Source organism: Rhinopithecus roxellana, chromosome 15, assembly GCF_007565055.1.
Source record: "Rhinopithecus roxellana isolate Shanxi Qingling chromosome 15, ASM756505v1, whole genome shotgun sequence".
In the NCBI taxonomy this organism is placed as follows: Eukaryota; Metazoa; Chordata; class Mammalia; order Primates; family Cercopithecidae; genus Rhinopithecus; species Rhinopithecus roxellana.
Window position 1 is genome coordinate 14,202,902 of NC_044563.1, and position 20,640 is coordinate 14,223,541.

Consider the following 20,640-nt stretch of genomic DNA (forward strand, 5'->3'; position numbering starts at 1 on the left):
GGGTTTCACTGGGTTAGCCAGGATGGTCTCGAGCTCCTGACCTCGTGATCCACCCACCTTGGCCTCCCAAAGTGCTGGGATTACAGCCGTGAGCCACCATGCCCAGCCCACATAGTATAATTTTTTTTTTATTTTTGAGATGGAGTTTCACTCTTGTTGCCCAAGCTGGAGTGCAGTGGTGCGATCTCGGCTCACTGCAACCTCCACCTCCCATGTTCAAGTGATTCTCCTGCCTCAGCCTCCCGAGTAACTGGGACTCCAGGTGCTGCCACCATGGCTTATTTTTGTATTTTTGGTAGAGATGGAGTTTCACCATATTGGCCACGCTGGTCTCGAACTCCTGACCTTGGGATCCGCCTGCCTCGACCTCCCGAAGTGCTGGGATTTCAGGCATGAGCCACCTTGCCCGGCCACCATGTAGTAAAATATTAACGTCTTATACTAACTGCCGACTTGCAGGAGTCAGTCCTCAGGCCCAGCTGCCTAAGTGCTCTGCCTTCTGCCGGACAGAGTTTGTTCTAAGGAGCCACGTCCAGGCCTCCACTCGCATTCTGTCCTGGGCCTTGTCTCCCTGCAACACAGGATGGCCTGGCTTCTGCGTCTGGCTCTGCCATGGGGACACCATGGTCTGAAGCTCCCCTCACCGGCTGGAGTTCAGTGCCATCGAGATCCTACTTGCTCCCTCACCCACGGCTGATGCATGGAGCACCAGGCTCTGAATTCTGCCTCCTCCATCTTCTGGTCCCCTGGGATTCTCACTGCAGCCCTGGACATGAACGGAGGGACAGGCCTTGGGAAAAAGTGGTGCAGGACCCGGGTCAGGGCAGCCTGCCTGTTCCATCCGAGTGCTCTGATTCCATGCTGGGAGGAGGCGTTGTTGCTGGTCCACCACCTGCTCTTACTCAGTGGGTCTGACAGGGCCCTGCTGGTGGTGCACAGTTCTGCCGCAGGCTCACATGGTGTTCCCTGTCCATCTTTGGCAACAGAATAGAAAAGACTGCATTTGCCAGATCAGTGTCCACACCTCCCAGGCTCCAGGTCGGCTTGATCTCCACCCGGCGGTCAGCGATCAGCTGCCACTGGGCTACACTGGGTTGGTCTGCACCAATCCCCTCCACCCGCCGGGGGCCGTGGGTCCTGTGGGGCTAGACTGCTAAGGAAAGGGAGGACAACCGGGGACCAGGGCCCTGCACCCACCAGGCTCCGAGGGTGCCACTTACTTCTGTCCCTTCCCAGGTGAGATGTTGTTTTCGGTTGACTCTCCCAGCTGGGGTGGGAGGGGAAGCAGTTTCAGAGACCCCACCTGCCTATCTCCCATGCAATAGCTGCTGCCCACCTGGCCACTGACGGCATGAGGGGCTGTGCCCACCCCCATCTCTCCCAACTACACATTTTGGGAATGGGAAATGCCTGGGGGGGTCCCTAGACCAGGACCCCACTGATCCATTGGCCCCCCTGTGTCCGTCGTGGGCCAGTGGCCAGGATGATGTTTTCTGTGTCAGGGTCCTGGCCTGTCCCCTGTGTCCAGCGTGGCCTGAGATGTCTGGGATGCCCCTTTCCTCAGGGCCCATGATCCAAGTGCACGGCCACAAGCTCCTCGGGAAGGACTGAGGGATGTGAGGATCCTGGGGTCTCCAGCCTCACTGATTGGATGGGCCGGGGCGGAAGACTCGCTGGTGTCTGGAGGGACCAGGTCCTGAGTGGTGATGGAGGTGTCACCTGTGGCCTGCTCTGCCGCGGACTCCTGGGCTGGTGGGAGCTGGGGAGCAGCCCTGTCGGCCTCCTCTTCTTTCCCTGTGGGGACAGCATCTTTCCAGACATCTGGAGGACTCTGCTGGCAAATATTGTGGGGGCTGCTCTCACTTGCGTTAGGAGGGAACTACTCTCCACCTGGGATCTTTTCATCTCTGAGCCATCAGGCCCCTCTTCCGAAGGAGGTAAGTCCCAGTCGGGGCAGGGAGGCCTCCAAGGAAGAATTGTCCTGAGTGTGGCTGGCACACTCCCAGCTGCGACCTTGGTGTGTGGGGTGCCCTGGTCCTCCCTGGCCTGCTGGTAGGTTTCCCAGCCTCAGAGACAGCATCCTGGATTCAGGCTGAACCCCTGCCCAGGGAGGGGCCCAGGAGACGCAGAAATCGGGACCCCTCGTGGGTGAAGAGGAGGTGGGAGCGGCAGAGGAGGGCAGGAAGCCTCAGCGAGGGGCGTGCCCGAGGGGGAGGAGAGGGGTTCCCGTCCTCGCCAGGTGCTGCAGTTCTCAGGGTCTGCGTCCCGCCAACCCACAGTGCCCCAGGAGCTGCACATGAGCACGCGCCCGTCCGTAAGAGCTGCACAGAGGCCGGAAGGGGCACGGCAGGGACTGGCCACTCTGCTCAGTCTCAGAACCACACTCTGGACCCTCAACAGGACCCTCCCCAGGTGAAGTGGCAGCAGCACTGTTGTGGGATTCAGGAGGAGGAGAGAGAGACCTCAGGTTAAAACAGGAGAATCTTTTATTAAGTACACTCAGGCCCAGCAGACTTATGTACAAAGACTGGGCCCAGAACAAAGACAGCATCTGACTTTTATACACACTTCACAAAAGGGCAGGGCTAGCTTCCAGTGGTGTGAAAGCCGGGATACAGAGGCAGGACAAAGACATGATCGCACGTGACCGCTGCCAAGCAACCCAGATGTCCGTATCTAGGCTTGTCTGGGCACGGGCTTATCCTGTAACCCTCACTGTGGTGCCCAGGCAGCTGGAGTTCAGGCCTGCTCAGGCTTCACATGACCATCGTTACACTTCTTAGATAAAACAGAATACTTAAAGTCATTAGTTACAGAGAACAGGAATCTATAAACTCATTCCACAAAACTAAGGAAAATTTGTTTTTTTCTTCTCCCTGTGTTGAGGGAGTGCTGGGAGAGTCTCCAGAGTACAGCAGATAATATTATCAAGACTCTGCCTGGGTCTGGCCTGTGTCTGTTGCTGCCTCTGGGACAGGTCAGCCTAATACAGGAAAACCTATTTCTCTTTCTTTTTCATTTTATTTTTATTTAATTTCCTGCCTCATTCCCTTCCCCTCTTTGAGGCCTTTTATTATCATTATTACTATTATTATTATTTGAGACGGAGTCTCGCTCTGTCGCCCGGGCTGGAGTGAGCGGCGCGATCTCAGCTCACTGCAAGCTCCGCCTCCCGGGTTCACGCCATTCTCCTGCCTCAGCCTCCTGAGTAGCTGGGACTACAGGTACGCCTGCCACCGCACCCGGCTAGTATCTGTATTTTTAGTAGAGACGGGGTTTCACCGTGTTAGCCAGGATGGTCTCGATCTCCTGACCTCATGATCCGCCCTCCTTTGAGGCCTTTTATAAAAGAAGTTTACTAGAAGGCCTCAATATTACTTAATTCTGAATGAAGAGACAGGTTTTCTTCTTTGGGCAATGGTTGATATTTACGCAAAGCCATTAGCTGAGTGGTAGTTTGCCTAGCTGCTATTGCCTCTGTAGTTGCTTGAATGCTTCTGACAAGGAGAGGTAAGAGACAAGGGGATGTTAGGCAACTTCCTAGTATGGCCAGAACAACGCCTATTGAAGTCTTGAACTTTCCGTAAAATGAAAACTAGCCTCTAAAGAGAGAATCTGGAGACTGCTTTTTCTAAGTTTGAACTGGAAGATGGGGTATTGATTTAATTCTTGCAGCTATTTCCATAAGGGCCTTTCTATTATCATCAATATCTAGGCAGCAATTTGTCAGGTTTAACTTTCCACATATTCCTTTTTCCTGGGCTAGGAGGTAGTCTATTTTGGTAAATGGCATTTCTCATTTTTGTAGCTTGCTGGCACAGCAATGTATTTGTCCACAACAATATACATGTCCACAGACAGTATTTGCTGTCTTATTAGTGACGATTTGAAGTACTGCCTGCAACTTTATGATGCGGTTAAGCCTGCTGAGGGAAAGCCTTCACAAACCCAGTAGGGGAATTAGTCTGTCTAGGGCAACAATATTCCAATAAGACAGTAAAGAAAACTTTGTGGCAAGGGAAAAATAAGCCGAGTAAAGACATAACCAGGTTGCCAGACCGCAACCCATTTTCTCGTTTTCCTTCTGGTTTTTTTTTTTTTTTTTTTTCTTGAGACAGAGTCTCGCTCTGTTGCCCAGGCTGGAGTGTAGTGGTGCAATCTTGGCTCACTGCAACGTCCACTCGCTGCAACCTCCGCTCGCTGCAACCTCCGCTCGCTGCAACGTCCGCTCGCTGCAACGTCCGCTCGCTGCAACGTCCGCTCGCTGCAACCTCCGCTCGCTGCAACCTCCGCTCGCTGCAACCTCCGCTCGCTGCAACCTCCGCTCGCTGCAACCTCCGCTCGCTGCAACGTCCGCTCGCTGCAACCTCCGCTCGCTGCAACCTCCGCTCGCTGCAACCTCCGCTCGCTGCAACCTCCGCTCGCTGCAACCTCCGCTCGCTGCAACGTCCGCTCGCTGCAACCTCCGCTCGCTGCAACGTCCGCTCGCTGCAACGTCCGCTCGCTGCAACGTCCGCTCGCTGCAACCTCCGCTCGCTGCAACCTCCGCTCGCTGCAACCTCCGCTCGCTGCAACGTCCGCTCGCTGCAACGTCCGCTCGCTGCAACGTCCGCTCGCTGCAACCTCCGCTCGCTGCAACGTCCGCTCGCTGCAACCTCCGCTCGCTGCAACCTCCGCTCGCTGCAACCTCCGCTCGCTGCAACCTCCGCTCGCTGCAACCTCCGCTCACTGCAACCTCTGCTCACTGCAACCTCCGCTTCCCAGGTTGACACCATTCTCTTGCCTCAGGCTCCCTAGTAGCTGGCACTACAGGCGCCCACCACAATGCCCAGCTAATTTTTGTATTTTTTAGTAGAGATAGGGTTTCACCGTGTTAGCCAGGATGGTCTCGATCTCCTGACCTTGTGATCCACCCGTCTTGGCCTCCCAAAGTGCTGGGATTACAGGTGTGAGCCACCACGCCCGGATCTTGACAAAATTTCTTCAGCAGCTGCTTGAGTGTCTGGTTCATGCCTCCACTTTGCCTGAGCTCTGCAGCCTGCAAGCGGTATGTAATTGCCACTTTATTTTTAGTAGTCAGGTTAAGTCCTGAACTATTTCAGCCACAAATGTTGGTCCATTATCTGATCTTAGAGTTAGAGGCAGTCCAAATCTGGGAATAAGGTCTCTTAACAACACCTTGGTTACTTCCAGTGGCTTTTTTGTCCAGGTGGGGAAGGCTTTGACCTATCCTGAAAGGTGTAAATGAACCGTAACATGCACTGACAGCCCCTCTCAGGCAATTCGGGGAAGTCCATAAGCAGTTTTTCACAGGGCATGGCCCCCTGGCTCCTGTTTCCTGAAATCCCGGAGGCCAAATAGGCCCTCGTGGTGGATTGTTCTGAGCACAAATTAAACACCATTTGTTTACAAATGGCTCGAAGAATAACAGTGAGCCATGGCACATAGAAATGATGCCTTGGCCGGGCGCGGTGGCTCAAGCCTGTCATCCCAGCACTTTGGGAGGCCGAGACGGGCGGATCACAAGGTCAGGAAATCGCGACCATCCTGGCTAACACGGTGAAACCCCGTCTCTACTAAAAAAATACAAAAAACTAGGCGGGCGCGGTGGCGGGCGCCTGTAGTTCCAGCTACTCAGGAGGCTGAGGCAGGAGAATGGCGTAAACCCGGGAGGCGGAGCTTGCAGTGAGCTGAAATCTGGTCACTGCACTCCAGCCTGGGCGACAGAGCGAGACTCCGTCTCAAAAAAAAAAAAGAAATGATGCCTTAATAATGTCTTTAATTTTTTATTTTTATTATTATTATTATTATTTTTTTTTTTTTTTTTTTTTTTTTTGAGGCAGAGTCTCGCTCTGTCGCCCAGGCTGGAGTGCAGTGGCCGGATCTCAGCTCACTGCAAGCTCCGCCTCCCGGGTTTACGCCATTCTCTTGCCTCAGCCTCCCGAGTAGCTGGGACTACAGGCGCCCGCCACTTCGCCCGGCTAGTTTTTGTATTTTTAGTAGAGACGGGGTTTCACCGTGTTAGCCAGGATGGTCTCGATCTCCTGACCTCGTGATCCGCCCGTCTCGGCCTCCCAAAGTGCTGGGATTACAGGCTTGAGCCACCGCGCCCGGCCTATTTTTTTATTTTTTAATGAGTTCCTTTGTGGAACTGTTTTACAAATCTGGGGGCCACCATTTCAGGAATGGCTAGCCTCCCATTGGAGAATTTTAACCAACTTCCTTCAATGTAGCTCTTATTTTTCTGGGCAAACCAAGCCTTTTCATGTGGAGTGGAGTTTGGGATCTCCGGGAGGAGAGGTACAGCTAAGGCTTCCTCTTTAGAAGGTGGAGTTGTCATTGTTTATACTTTATTTCTTATACTTTAATTTCTTCCTGATACTTTATTTTTTTACTTTCAGTGGTTAAAAGTCTTTTATTCTTTGTAAATAGCCTCATGAACATGCAAAGTGGCAGAAGCATTTTTGGAATCTGTGTAAATATTCACCTTCTGGTCTTTTGCTAGCGGGAGAGCTCTTGTCAGAGCTATTAGCTCTGCCTTCTAAGCAGAGGTTTCTGCAGGCAAAGACTGCACCTCTTCTACTGAGTCCAAAGTCAGCAGTGCACACCCAGCTCGGCAGACTCCCTTTAGTACGAAACTGCTTCCCTCAGTAAAACGTTCAATGTCCGGGTCCTCGAGGGGCCAATCTGTTCAATCTTTCCGGCTTGAGAGCACTTTATCTACCACATCCTCACAGCAATGAAAGGGACGTCCTGTGTAGGGTCCAGCCCTACAGGGCTTGGCGGGTGTTCTCGCCGTGTGCGGAGATGAGAGATCGTTAGAAATAAAGACACAAGACAAAAAGATAAAGAGAAAACAGCTGGGCCCAGGAACCACTACCACCCAGATGTGGAGACCGGTAGTGGCCCTGAATGGCTGGGCGCTGATATTTACTGCATACAAGACAAGGAGTTAGGGTAAGGAGGGTGAGTCGTCCAAGTCATTGATAAGGTCAGGTAAGTCACACAATCATGGGACAGGGGGCCCTTCCTTTTAGGTAGCCAAAGCAGAGCGGGAAGGCAGCATACGTCAGCGTTTTCTTCTATGCATTTATCAAAAAGATCAAAGACTTTAAGACTTTCACTATGTCTTCTACCGCTATCTACTACAAACTTCAAAGAGGAACCAGGAGTACGGGAGGAACATGAAAGTGGACAAGGAGAGTGACCACTGAAGCACTGCACTACAGGGAGGGGTTTCGGCCTCCGGGTGACTGCGGGCAGGCCTGGATCATATCCAGCCTCCCACAAGGAGCTGGTGGAGCAGAGTGTTCCCTGACTCCTCCAAGGAAAGGAGACTCCCTTTCGCGGTCTGCTAAGTAACGGGTGTCTTCCCAGACACTGGCGTTACCGCTTGACCAAGGAGCCCTCACACGGCCCTTATGTGGGCGTGACGGAGGGCTCATCTCTTGCCTTCTCGGTCACTTCTCATGATGTCCCTTCAGCACCTGACCCTATAACCCCCGGTTATTCCTTGGTTATATTAGTAATGCAACGAAGTCATATTAAAAGCTAATGATTAATAATGTTTATACTTATGATTGATAATGTTCATGATCATCTCTATATCTAATTTGTATTACAACTGTTCTTGTTCTATTTTCTTTATTGTACTGAAACAGTCTGTGCCTTCAGTCTCTTGCCTCGACCCCCGCGTAATCCTCCACCCACATTCCCGGCACTGACGCGATGAGGAGCAAGGCAGCTGTGTTTAGGGTATTCACAGTCTCTAAAGTCAGTTGATCGGCTTCCTGCACCAGTAGGGCAGCGGCAGCTACTGTTTAAAACAAGGAGGTCATCCAAGTGCCACAGAATCTAATAACCTGGGTAAGTATGCCGCCGGGCGATGCCGTGACCTTATGGCTTGAGTTAGAAGCCCTGTGGCCTCCCTTTCACTCATGGACAAACAAGAAGCAAAGCTTGGTTAGTTAGATCAGGCAGCCCTAAAGCTGAGCTGAGTTAAGTCTTCTTTGATTTCTTTAAAAGCTTTCTCCTGGCCGGGCGCGGTGGCTCAAGCCTGTAATCCCAGCACTTTGGGAGGCCGAGACGGGCGGATCACGAGGTCAGGAGATCGAGACCATCCTGGCTAACACGGTGAAACCCTGTCTCTACTAAAAAAAAAATACAAAAAACTAGCCGGGCGAGGTGGCGGGCGCCTGTAGTCCCAGCTACTCGGGAGGCTGAGGCAGGAGAATGGCGTAAACCCCGGAGGTGGAGCTTGCAGTGAGCTGAGATCCGGCCACTGCACTCCAGCCTGGCCGACAGAGCGAGACTCCGTCTCAAAAAAAAAAAGGCCAGGCGCGGTGGCTCAAGCCTGTAATCCCAGCACTTTGGGAGGCCGAGACGGGCGGATCACGAGGTCAGGAGATCGAGACCATCCTGGCTAACATGGTGAAACCCCGTCTCTACTAAAAATACAAAAAAAACTAGCCGGGCGACCTGGCGGGCGCCTGTAGTCCCAGCTACTCGGGAGGCTAAGGCAGGAGAATGGCGTGAACCCGGGAGGCGGAGCTTGCAGTGAGCTGAGATCCGGCCACTGCACTCCAGCCTGGGCAGCAGAGCGAGACTCCGTCTCAAAAAAAAAAAAAAAAAAAAAAAAAAAAAAAGCTTTCTCCTGGCCGGGCGCAACAGCTCACGCCTGGAATCCCAGCACTACGGAGGCCGAGGCAGGCGGATCACGAGGTCAGGAGATCGAGACCATCCTGGCTAACACGGTGAAACCCCCGTCTCTACTAAAAAATACAAAAAATTAGCCGGGCGAGGTGGCGGGCGCCTGTAGTCCCAGCTACTCAGGAGGCTGAGGCAGGAGAATGGCGTGAACCCGGGAGGCGGAGCTTGCAGTGAGCCGAGATGGAGTCACTGCACTCCAGCCTGGGCGACAGAGCGAGACTCCGTGTCAAAAAAAAAAAAAAGAAAGCCTTCTCCTGGTCAGCCTCCTAGAGGAGGGTCTCCTTCTTTCCTCCTCTTTGTGGCTTCATATAGCAGCTTAGGTATGAGCAAGAGATTTGGGATTCAAACGCAGCAGAACCTTGCTGCCTCTAGGAGCTCTCTTATCTCTGACGCCGGGTGGTTGGAGGAGGAAGGGAACAAACAGCTGCTTTCTGTCCACTGCTTTCCGTTCACTGCTAAGGCATCTTTCCTCTTGGCTTATATAGAAGCGTAAACACTGGACACCTTCAGGCACATTTTGAGCCTTTTTTCCTGACACTATATCCTGCCTTCCACAGCACCAGAAACACCTGCACTTCATTGAATGCCACTGTGGAAAAGTGTGTGAGGATAAAGGGCTGATACAGGACTCGGCTCCGGGGGCAGGACCAGCAGTGGATGGCGAGTACCTGGGCGCTACTACTGGCCTTGGAGATTCTTTGTCATCTGAGAAATTGCTTGGAATATTATCACAGAACTACTGGTGAAAGGATGGTGAGTGCAGTCGTCACAAAGATGCCCACAGTCAGGGCCCAGATGTTCAGGCACTTGGCGGTGGAGGCACAGGCCTGGGCTCCAGTCAGGTCGCCAACCATCTTCCTGTCCCTAGACTGGAGGAGAAGAGATGGTGAGGGGACCAGGATCCCTCAGCTGAGAGCCATGTGCTGTGGCTCCCACTCCCCCCTGGCTCCTCCCCACTCTGAGATCAGGGACCACCCCCTCCCCTTCCTCACTCAGGCTGACTCTCCAGGGGCCTCGGGGCTCATCCTCCTTCTGCCTTGGCCCCAGCACAGGCTGTTCTCCCACCATGGGGTGAAGTCGCCTGTGAGTTCCCTTCTCACTTTCTGGGAGAACCTGGGTGCCAGTCTGGAAGGTGAGGGTGTCATTTCTGGTACTGGGCTGTAGGGAGAATTGCTCTGGGCTAGTGGATCGCTGTGACAAACTCTGAGCCAGCCAGCCTCCTGGAGCCTCCTCCTAGACCTGCACTGGGCAGATTCCCCAAGCCACCCATACACAGATCACACAGACAAAGCTACTGACGTGAGCACACACGGGACAGAGGTGCACACAAACTCACACTCACAGGGACACACAAGTCCCCACCCCAGGCAGCATCTGGGCAGGTGGAGCCCCAGGCTCACGGACCCTTTGAGCATCCCCTGGGGCCACACGCACCTTCACGGAGGAGGCGAATGCTATGAAGCCCAGGCAGCAGGGGTTCATGAAGAGGGTGTTGAACAGGGACCAGACGACATGGTCGGGCGCGGAGGTCTCGCTGCGGATGTGGGTCATGGCTGACTTCACACAGTGCTCCTCCTTGATCATGTCTCAGGTTTCCGGGAAGCTGATGTTTTTGGTGGTGAAGAAGGCTTGGGAAGTGTGGTTCCTGCTCTCTTACATGACCATTTGTGGAGTGACGTCTGGATGCTGGGGTACTGTCTCTGACAGGTCTTCGCTGTCTTCTTAGGATCCTTGACCCGCTGGACTCAGGGGTTCTGCTTTCTTAGAAGTTTGTTTCCTGCTTGTGTGAGGTCTGAGGAGGGGGGTAACAAATTTCTGAACGTGAAGTTATACATTCAGGGCAGGCGGATGCACTGTCGGATTAGGAGCCTTCTCTCCAGGACCCCAGCAGGACAGCGTCATGTGACTCCAGCTTCCTCTTGTAGGGGTGTCAGAGGCCCCTGTGAACTTTACTAGACCTGGGAGTCTCCTCACCTTACGCCAGCAGTTGCAGGACCTCACTGTATTGGTTCAGTGTCCCTGCCAGGCCCCCGATGGGCCTCCACACTCTAGGCCCCACAGGGGGCCCCTCAAGCCCTCACCTCTCTTGTCACAGGCCTCCTCTGCTGGAATCTTCCCTTTCTTGGGGCTACAGTTCTGCTCCATGTGGGTTCAGAGGCCCAAGCCTCCCTGTGTCTCCTGCTGCAGGTCAGAGACCCAGTGGCCATTGCTGCCTGCCCTAAGCAGCCCTCCAGGCCCAGGACCGGGGACTGTGGGGAGCACTGACTGAAGAGGAGGCTGTCTTGGGATACAGGGAGGATTCCAGGACCTGTGGAGGCAGCTTCGGTGCTCAGGGCTGACATGCGCGACCCCCTCCTTCCTCCTTCCGGGGCCCCTTTGCTTTATAAAACACCACAGAGGTTGAGGGGACATGAGGGGCGGGGGGTTCCTGGACTCAGGGCCACACCCCATGGGGCCAGGGCAGGGCTCTAGGGCCCCATTGGCCAAGAGCTTACTGAGATTACAACACTTTCCTCCTCCTGCCTCAGCGCCCCGTGGACAGGAGTGCAGTCTGAGCAGAGCAAGGTGAGGTCACTGGGTCAGCGGCTCCTGTGGCATCTGGCCAAGGACAACGTGCTGAAAAGTTTCCCTTGAAAAAATCAGAAACCAAACTCACCTCAGAAGAGGCCCCCACACCCTCCAGGAGGAAGTGGGAGTCACGTGAGGCCTGTCTTGATTGGGGTTCCTGGAGAGGAGCCCCCCCTCCAGCTCTCCCTAGGTGGGGGCTCCTGTTTCCCCTGCTCTGCTCTCTGAAGTGCCCAGGGTCCGTCCCCTCCCCACCCTATCCTGGATCCTGTCGTCTTGTCAAGGCCACCAGAGACCTGCTCCCTGTGCCATCTCAGACCGGACTCTGGGGTTGCCTGCGCCTCCTCCGCTCCTGCACCTCTGTGCAGCCTCCGGCCTGGCTGCTACACTCTGGGGAGCTCCCTGTGGCCACCCTTGGAAAGTGGCCAGTTCCATTCTCAAACTGCTGCGAGTACAAAGCTCATGCTGGATTTTGAAGATTTGGTGAGAAAAAAATTTCTTTGTAAAATGTCACTATTTCATCAGTAGTATATTTTGTTGACGATATGGTGAGGTAGTATTTTGGATATATTTGTTTAAGTAGATTGCTGGCCAGGCATGGTGGCTCACTCCTGTAATCCTAGCACTGGGAGGCCAAGGCAGGAGGATCGCTTGAGGCCAGTGGTTGAGGCTGCCATGAGCTGTGATGGTGCCACTGCACTCCAGCGTGGATGACAGAGATCCTGCCTTTAAAAACAAGTAATTAAAATTAAATCAATAAAACTTTTTTTTTTTTGAGACGGAGTCTCGCTCTGTCACCCGGGCTGGAGTGCAGTGGCGTGATCTCGGCTCACTGCAACCTCTGCCTTCTGGGTTCACGCCATTCTCCTGCCTCAGCCTCCCAAGTAACTGGGACTACAGGCGCCCACCACCACGCCTGGCTAATTTTTTGTATTTTTAGTAGAGATGAGGTTTTACTGTGTTAGCCAGGATGGTCTCGATCTCCTGACCTCGTGATCCACCCACCTAAGCCTCCCAAAGTGCTGGGATTACAGGCGTGAGCCAGCACGCCTGGCCTATCTTCTTCCTTTCTAAGTAAGTGAAGGAAATAATGTATACAGTGGTCCATTTCCAAGACAAAGTGCCTTAAATCAGCTTAGGTCAGCAAACTACAGAAGAAACAGGATATACTAGGCCCCTGCTTGGATAGCTGATTCCTTCTTGTCAGTCTCCCTGTCCCTCCCCTTCTCCCTCCACTTAGTTGCCCTCACGCAAATCAAGGAAGTTTAGTCTAAGATGAAAGTTTACTAGCTTGCAAAATAGCTCGGTTCGTGTGTCCGTATCCGCCTGCCCAGCTGCTTAGGTCATAAGTCAAATACACAAGGAGCCCCTGAGCTGACTGGGATTGCAATGCATTGTGGGCTGCAACAAAATGCAGCAGGATGACCCTAAAGGAAACACCTAAAGCTCCTGCCCAACAACCAATAGGAAGACAGTGACCCCACAGGACTCGGCCTATGAGGAACCGGGGGAGGGGCCTGCGCACTGGGGGATAAATGGCTTGTTCTGTACTGCCTGGGCCTGCCCATCCGATGCCTGATCTTGCAAGACCATCGTTCAAAGTCTCACTTTTGCTGTTTTCCAGGTTTCTAAATCCATTCTTTGGGTTTGGACAAGTGACTTTGTTTCTCACAGTCAGGCTCTAGAATTTTGTGACTTAGCATTTTAAGGAAAAAGCAAGTCTCCCTGGGGTCTCTTCACGGCCAAAAAATGGAGTAAGGAATAGAGGGGTTTTTTGTTTTGTTTCGTGGATTTTGTTTCTTTGTTTGAAACAGGGTCTCACTCTGTCACCCAGGCTGAAGTGCAGTGGCACCATCACAGATCACTGCAGCCTCCACCTCCTGGGCTCAAGCCATCCTCCTGCCTCAGCCTCCCGAGTAGCTAGAACTCCCAAGTAACACACCAGCATGCCCAGCTAATGCTTAAATTGGAGTTTTAATTCACAGAGAAATAAAGATTATTTGTATCGGGAGAACCCACTCCCGATGGTTACATGGGTTCTTTTCTATTTCCTAGGTGTCTCGGCTGGTTTGAGAAATAAAGGGAAAGAGCACAAGAGAGAGAAATTTAAAGCTGGGTGTCCAGGGCAGACATCACATGTCGGCAGGATCCGTGACGTAAAACCAGCAAGTTTTTATTAGCGATTTTCAAAAGGGGAGGCAGTGCACGAATAGGGTGTGGGTCACAGAGATCACATACTTCACAAGGTAATAAAATATCACAAAGCAAGTGGAGGCAGGGCAAGATAACAGGACCACAGGATGGGGCGAAATTAAAATTGCTAATGAAGTTTTGGGCAGCATTGTCATTGATAACATCTTATCAGGAGACAGGGTTTGAGAGCAGACAACCTGTCTGACCACAATTTATTAGGCAGGAATTTCCTCGTCCTAATAAGCCTGGGAGCTCTACAGGAGACCAGGGCTTATTTCATCCCTTCGGCTTCAACCATAAAAGACGGCGCGGTAGGCTTCCAAGGGGGCAGTTTATAGGCCTGCCCTCAGGGGCGCACTCTCTTTCTCAGGGATGTTCCTTGCTGAGAAAAAGAATCAGCGATATTTCTCCTATTTGCTTTTGAAAGAGGAGAAATATGACTGTTCCATCTGGCTCACCAGTGGCCAGAAGTCTTTATCTCTGGTGTTCCCTGAAGATTGCTGTTATCCTGTTCTTTTTTCAAGATGCCCAGATTTCATATTGTTCAAACACACATGCTCTACAAACAATTTGTGCATTTAACGCAATCATCACAGGGTCCTGAGGCGACATGCATCCTCCTCAGTTTACAAAGAAGATGACGGGATTAAGAGATTAAAGTAAAGACAGGCATAGGAAATCACAAGGCTATTGACTGGGGAAGTGACAACTGTCCATGAAATCTTCACAATTTATGTTCAGAGACTGCAGTAAAGACAGGCATAAGAAATTATAAAAGTATTAATTTTGGGAACTAATAAATGTCCATGGAATCTTCACAATTTACGTTCTTCGGCCGCGGCTTCAGCCGGTCCCTCCCTTTGGGGTCCCTGACTTCCCACAACATATTTGAGCATTTATCTTCCACAAAAGCAATCTGAAGTCGTCTCAGTAAATGGATGCCCTGTCTTTCTGGAGGCTCAGTGTGGAGAATGAGGTTGCATCTCAGGATGGCCACAGCTCCTTCCTTCCCAAGCCCTTTCTTCAGCAGCTGCGGTGGGAGCTGCAGCAGAAAAACCCCTTTGGAGCTGCAGTTAGAGGGTGCCTTCCGGGAGCTGCTGGGCCAGCTTCCCAATGCCCGCCGACGGTCAGGACGGATTCAGAGAAGCCCTGGGTCAGAACGAGGGTGAAAAGCCCGTTCCTCGAGCCTCCGTTCGAACAGCCCCGTGAGGGGTGCCCTGACCTTCTTGCTCGAATGCAGCTGCTGCTCCCCAGGGCAGCGACTCCCCTGCCCTGGCTCCCAAGTGCAGCCCCGCCCTCTTCACAGGCACACACCCCACAGCAGTGCCTCGAGATGCACTGGGAGGCCCATCAGTGCTGTTCCCCAAGCCTCAGCTTTCTTCCTGGAATTTTTCTTCCTGGACTCTTTCTTCCTGGAGTCTTTCTTCCCCACCCCCTTGCAGCTTGGCATGAACTTGTCACTTGAGGTGGCCAGTGCGATGTTGTGGGCATAAGAGGTGGCACCAAGAGATCAGGCATGACTCCACCTCCCATTCCCACCTCAGAGGCCTGGCAGCACATGCTAGGGGCTCCCCAACCTGGGTGGCTGGGCAAGGACGATGCACAGACCACAGACCCCACACCTGCCACCGGCCCACACTGGAGGGAGTCAGCGGCTGAGGGTGGGGCTGTTCGTTACCACTGCACAGCCTGGCTCATCCTGGCTGACTGGGAGCAGTGCTGCCCGGGCCAGGCAGAGCAGGGAGGACATGGTGGGGGCAGTGACCCCTGAGGTGTTTGGAAGGAGAGCAAGAACCTAATCAATGTGAGTCCTGGACTTTGAGGCTGGGCAGTGAATGTTCTGTGGGTGCTGCCTGCGGCCGGATGCGGGTTTTGACATCATGAGTTCAGGAGAGAACTGGCTGGTGGGTGAGCAGTAGTGAAAGGAAACCAAGAAAACCCAGGGGGGACTTTGTGGGTTAAAAGAGGCAACTGCCTTTCCATCCTGACCATAGAAGGGAAGATTGCAGAGACCCTTGAGTGAAAATTTCAGCATTTGCGGCTAGGATGGAATCAAGAGCACACCACCGCTCCCACCGCTGAAAACGCCGAGGAGCTCGCAATGTCTCCAGGTCTGGCCAAGGGAATGGCCCAGGAAAGCGCTTTTATTGCACCAAATGCTCTAAGAAAAAAAGACTAAGGCTGTGCCTCAGGCTCTTCAGCCTGACCTGATGCCGCATTTTGTGGGGAGAGATTTTAGAGGGAGGGGGGCAGTGGGAGCTGAGGACGACCAAGGAAAGAAATGCAGCCAAGCCAAGAGCAGGCAGGAGGAGCGGGTGTGACTCGGCACAGGGACCTGACCAAATCAGACGGAAGTTTAAAGAGCTGATTTACGCCGGGTGCCGTGGCTCACGCCTGTAATCCCAGCACTTTGGGAAGCTGAGGCGGGCGGATCACTTGAGCCCAGGAGTTCATGACCAGCCTGGGCAACATGGTGAGACCCGGTCTCTACAAAAAGGATGAAAACATAGCCAGTGGCGGTGGTGCATGCCTGTGGTCCCACCCACTCGGGAGACTGAGGTGGGAGGATCGCTTGAGCCCAGGAGGTAGAGGCTGCACTGAGTGGCGATCAGTCACATCCCGCCTGGGCAGGCCCCTGCGGTCAGGCCTCTGAGCCCAAGCCTGGACTAATCCAGATGGCCTGAGGCAACTGAAGAACCACAGAAGAAGTGAAAATGGTCGGTTCCTGCCTTAACTGATGACACTACCTTGTGACATTCCTTCTCCTGGACAGTGAGTCTCAGAAGCTCCCCACCGAGCACCTTGTGGCCCCTGCCCCTGCCCGCCGGAGAACAACGAACGCCCTTTGACTGTACTCTTCCACGACCCACCCAAATCCTGTAAAAGTGCCCCACCCCATCTCCCTTTGCTGACTCATTTTTCGAACTCAGCCCGCCTGCACCCAGGTGATTAAAAAGCTTTATTGATCACACAAAGCCCGGTTGGTGGTCTCTTCACAAGGACGCGTGCGACACCTGCCTCAAAAAAAAAAAAAGAAAAAGAAAAAAATAGTTGATCAAAGATTTGAAAGAGTTGCACTGTCCTAAAAATGCAGGCTGGATCCAAAGGCTGTGACAGCCTGAGATTCAAAGTAGCCCTTGGGCCCCCCGGGTCGCTACAGGCAAGAAGGGAGCTGAGGAAGCCACTCAGCTCTCCAGCACCCACCCTGGTGGGGCCACAGAGGACTGTGGGGATGGGAGGTGTCCCCTCCACCGACCACAGCCCACATCTCTTCCAGGAAGTTGCTCCCCGGGGTTGGGGTCCTCCCCCAGCCACCCACTGGGACTTTGGAGCCACTGCAGAGCTTGACTGCTGGGGTCTGCCTTCTTCCCCTTCCAAACCAGACCCTGGAAGCCCCTGTCCCTGCTCCTTGGTTGAATACGGGAGGCGTGGGCAGCAAACCTTCATCTTTTTAACTCAGAGCCCTCCAGCTTGGGAGGAGACACAGCTAGGCTGGATGCAGCAACTTGTGTACGTTTGACCTTCATGTAGCTGGAGGACACCGGGATGGTTGCCTTGGAGGAAGCGGGTGCGTTTTGCTTGCAGGAAGGGCAGTCTTCCAAGTACCTCGCAGGTGTCTGGATGTGGTGTGCATCAGTTCTGTTCACTAGATACCTTCGGCTCTCCTCTGGGCAGACGGCAGGGCTCCGTCTTCCCATGGAGCTCCTTCTTTCACCTTAGTGGCCATGGAGACGCGTGTCGAGGTGCGATTTCACCTGGGCCTCTGCATGGGGGTGGAGAGCAGAGTCCTCCCCGGTGGGGTGGAGCATGCACGGGATGTCATTATGTGGGGCTATTTGTTATGCAGCCTAACGCAGCCTGTCCTGGCTGACGCAGACGGCCATTGCAATGGTCATCTGCAGGTCCTCAGCTTAGTCTCACCCTCACTGGAGATCTTAGCCTTGGCCTCACAGGCTCTCCATATCTTTTCCTGGCAGAATTTTGGTGATTTCAGAAATATGATTACTGCTGACCCCACGTCTCCCAGCATTTCTATTTGTGGTTGCCTGGTGTGTATAAAATCCGTGTTGCTGGGTGCATATACTTTTAACGTTTCCCTATTGTGAAATTTAATAAATTTACAGCAAAATGTATAAAACATAAAAGTAAAAAACTACCACCCTAGTCAAAAGGGTGCATTGCCCATCCCCCAGAAGGTGCCTGCCTGTCCCTGCCCAGTCACGACCCCTCCCTTCCCAAGAAGACCACCACTCCGGACTTCTACGGTGAACACATTCTTGCTTTTTGTCAGGATTTTAACACCCACGTGGGGGTTAAACCAAACCAAATCAAGTGTCGGCTACACCTAAACACGATGAGTTAGAGCTTCCAACATCTAAGTTCTTGGAACTCTGCTGATTAGGGTTTTCTATGGAGGCCTCATTATGTAGGGACGACTGCTTAAATCATTCCCCTAGAGACTGACTCATTCCACGGGCTGAGGGTGGGACTGAAAGTTCCAGCCCCCAAATCACCTGGCAACCAGAGCCCCTTCCCAAACGCCTCTTCTTCAGTGAAAACCCAGGTGTGGTTGAGAGAGGCTCTGCCTTTACTCCCCATTGCCTCGGAGTCATAAGAGTGTTAGGGGCTCTGCAGAACCAGGACTGAAGACCAAACCGGTTCTTCTTATTGCATCACCGTATCCATTTCTCATTTTTTGGAAAAAATCCTCATGTTTACCTTTCGTTTCCAAAAACATAGCGAGCACAGCTGGTTTATCGCCTGGGAATTCCAGCACCCGGAGTTTTTGCTGCCTGTGGCTCCTGCTGACCCTCACCCTCACTGTCTTCTCCCTCCATGTTGCCTGTTTATGTTTCATGGCTGGACACGGAGCTGCTTTCAGGCCTGGGGTGTTATCTCCGTCGGGGGAGGATTGCCTATCGATTCCGTCAGGAATCGCCTAGAAGCACCCAAATTCAGTTTCAAAGAACATTTCCATATTTCTGGGTCTTTTCTTAAAACGTATCTCTAATTAAATCTCTGTCTTTTAATTCATATTTATTATAATAATTCTTCGACAAGGACATATTCCTGCCACAGTTTTTATATTTTCTATTTGCCCTACTTTTGGGGGTTTTTTTCTTTTGGTGATTTTCATGAGAGATTTTTTCTTTTATAACTTTTCTAAAAATTTATATTGATTCATTCAACAAATACATACACACACACACACATGTATACACACACACACACACACATTTTTTTTTAAGATGGAGTTTTGCTGTTGCCGAGGCTGCTCTCAAACTCCTGGCCTCAGGCTCTCCTCCCACCACGCCTGGCACAACGAAACTTACTGAGTGCCTCCTTCTTGTTGCTGGGGCTCCAAACGTGACCTTGGCCTGCTGAGTACTTGGGTCTGGGGCCATTAAGGGCCTCAGAAGCAAAGCCTCTCTGGCCTTCTCCTTCCCTCCTATTTCCTGCCCCATTTTCTCCCCAGTGTGAATCACAGAAACCAGAATTCCTTTTCCCCATGGTGAGTCATAGAAAATAGAACTCGTGTCTCCCAGAGCAGGCCGTAGAACCTAGAAGATCACTCTGTCCCTTTTCCCTGGGAGGCCTTCCTTCCAAGGGTCCTGCCCCCATGCGTGGGAGGGAGGAAGGAGCTTTGCAGCGGGTGCTGAGAAGGCTCTGGGCAGCCTTGCTGGGTCTGTCCCCTCCGCCTTCCCACTGGATTGTTCCCATTTCTACACAGCTGCCCATGCTTCATCTAATCTAAACATAAAAAGGGTTTCCCTGGGTCTCTGGGTCTTCTGTGTCATGTAAAACTTTGGCTCAGTAAATGTGTTCTGCTTTTCTCTTGTTAGCTGTGTGTAGTTATGAGAGTGTAGAGTGTCGCTGTGACCCTGTGAGGGGTGAAGAAAGGCCTCACAGCTCTCTGCTCCTGCAGTGCCAAGAATTGCTGCACGTGATGAAACAAACCAAAACACCCTAAAATACTGGGCGTTGCTGAGGTGACGAAACTTAAAACGCAGGGCAATGCTCGGCCCCTCTCTGCTTGCCTGGTGGCAGGACAGCGAGGTACAAAGACTAAGGTCTTCCTGGCCTCCTCTCTGCCTTTCGCACCTGAAGACACTTGCACAAACCCTCAGAGACAGGGAGAATCCAGGCCCTTCCCGTAAATGTTCCTCCCCATATTTTACTGCCCTTTGTCTTCTCCCATAGGATTGATGACTCATGTTAAAATACTACTGAAGTAAGGCTCCTAAGCCATTGCAGAGAGAGAGAAATATCTTTAACCTGAGGCCTCTCCGGCGAGGCAGGTACAGCAGGCATCCATAAACTGCTGTTGCTTTTTCTTGTGTTAATCTCACTTTTATTTTCAGGAGACTGTCTCGACTAAGAACCTATAAAGGAAAGAAAGACGTTGTCTCTTCTCCCCTACAGCAGTGGGCACACAGTGTGCGAGTGAGTTCCTGTGATGGTGGTCTTAAGACCCACACTATTCAGCTGCCCCTGTTCGCTTCCTGGACTTGCCACACCTGGAACTCCCGGCACCCTGCACCCTTTGGCAAACTTCCCACATCCCTTGGCTCTCTCACTCCCTTCCTGATGGCATTGTCTAGATCGTCAGGCTTTGCACAACTGTATTTTCCCTCATCTTTGCCCTTTGCGTTACCTTTTTATTGGCAGTGATTTGTTGCTAATAAAAAAGATTTCACAAACACATTGGGTCCCCATACTTCTCCTGTGGCCTGCAGCATTTCCTGGATTTCTGTTTTTTCTATTTTTTTGTTTTTTGACGTCCTTCTTCAAGAATATTTTCAACGTAGACGTGAGGGAGAGACACATTCTGAGGCTTTCTGGAAATAGCTTTATTATTCTCTGAGCTTTGAGTAACAATTTGGCTGCATATAAAATTCTAGGTTTTTTTCTTTCAATTCTGTAAAATGTCACCCTATAATCTTCTTATTTGTGTTAAAATATAAACAAAAGCCCAGGAAATTTTTTTAAAGTTTATTCGAACGAGCAGCAATTTATGAACTGGGCAGCACTAAACTGCAAGCAGCTTGGGGCTCCGTCAAAGGGAACTTTACCAGGGGTGTAGGGAAGGCAAATCCTTGATTGGCAAAGTTGGAGCCATGGCCTTGAAGTCCCTACTTCGAGGTTGGTGGACTGATGAAGCTTAAGTTGTGT

The 20,640-nt window shown here is 52.2% G+C and overlaps 1 protein-coding gene and 1 long non-coding RNA gene across 7 annotated transcripts; one reads left to right on the plus strand and one right to left on the minus strand.

Moving 5' to 3' along the window:
* Positions 1-305: 305 nt before the first annotated feature.
* Positions 306-20,132, plus strand: LOC115893608. Of its 6 annotated transcripts, none has more exons than XR_004053680.1 (8): positions 306-1,236; positions 1,565-1,937; positions 2,280-2,412; positions 4,933-5,047; positions 7,662-7,866; positions 9,267-9,462; positions 10,301-11,757; positions 13,109-13,399. It is a non-coding gene; the product is annotated as an uncharacterized LOC115893608 (long non-coding RNA). The 6 variants fall into 6 exon arrangements; XR_004053681.1 differs by lacking the exon at positions 4,933-5,047 and having other exon boundaries at positions 10,301-10,400; positions 10,897-11,757; XR_004053678.1 differs by lacking the exons at positions 4,933-5,047; positions 13,109-13,399 and adding an exon at positions 19,830-20,132.
* Positions 9,412-10,319, minus strand: LOC104656765 (interferon-induced transmembrane protein 3-like). The gene is made up of 2 exons (XM_010356490.2): positions 10,144-10,319; positions 9,412-9,578 (listed from the first exon to the last, which is right to left on the minus strand). The coding sequence occupies exons 1-2, from the start codon at positions 10,291-10,293 to the stop codon at positions 9,438-9,440; spliced, it is 291 nt and encodes a 96-aa protein (XP_010354792.2). The 5' UTR covers positions 10,294-10,319; the 3' UTR covers positions 9,412-9,437.
* Positions 20,133-20,640: the final 508 nt, after the last annotated feature.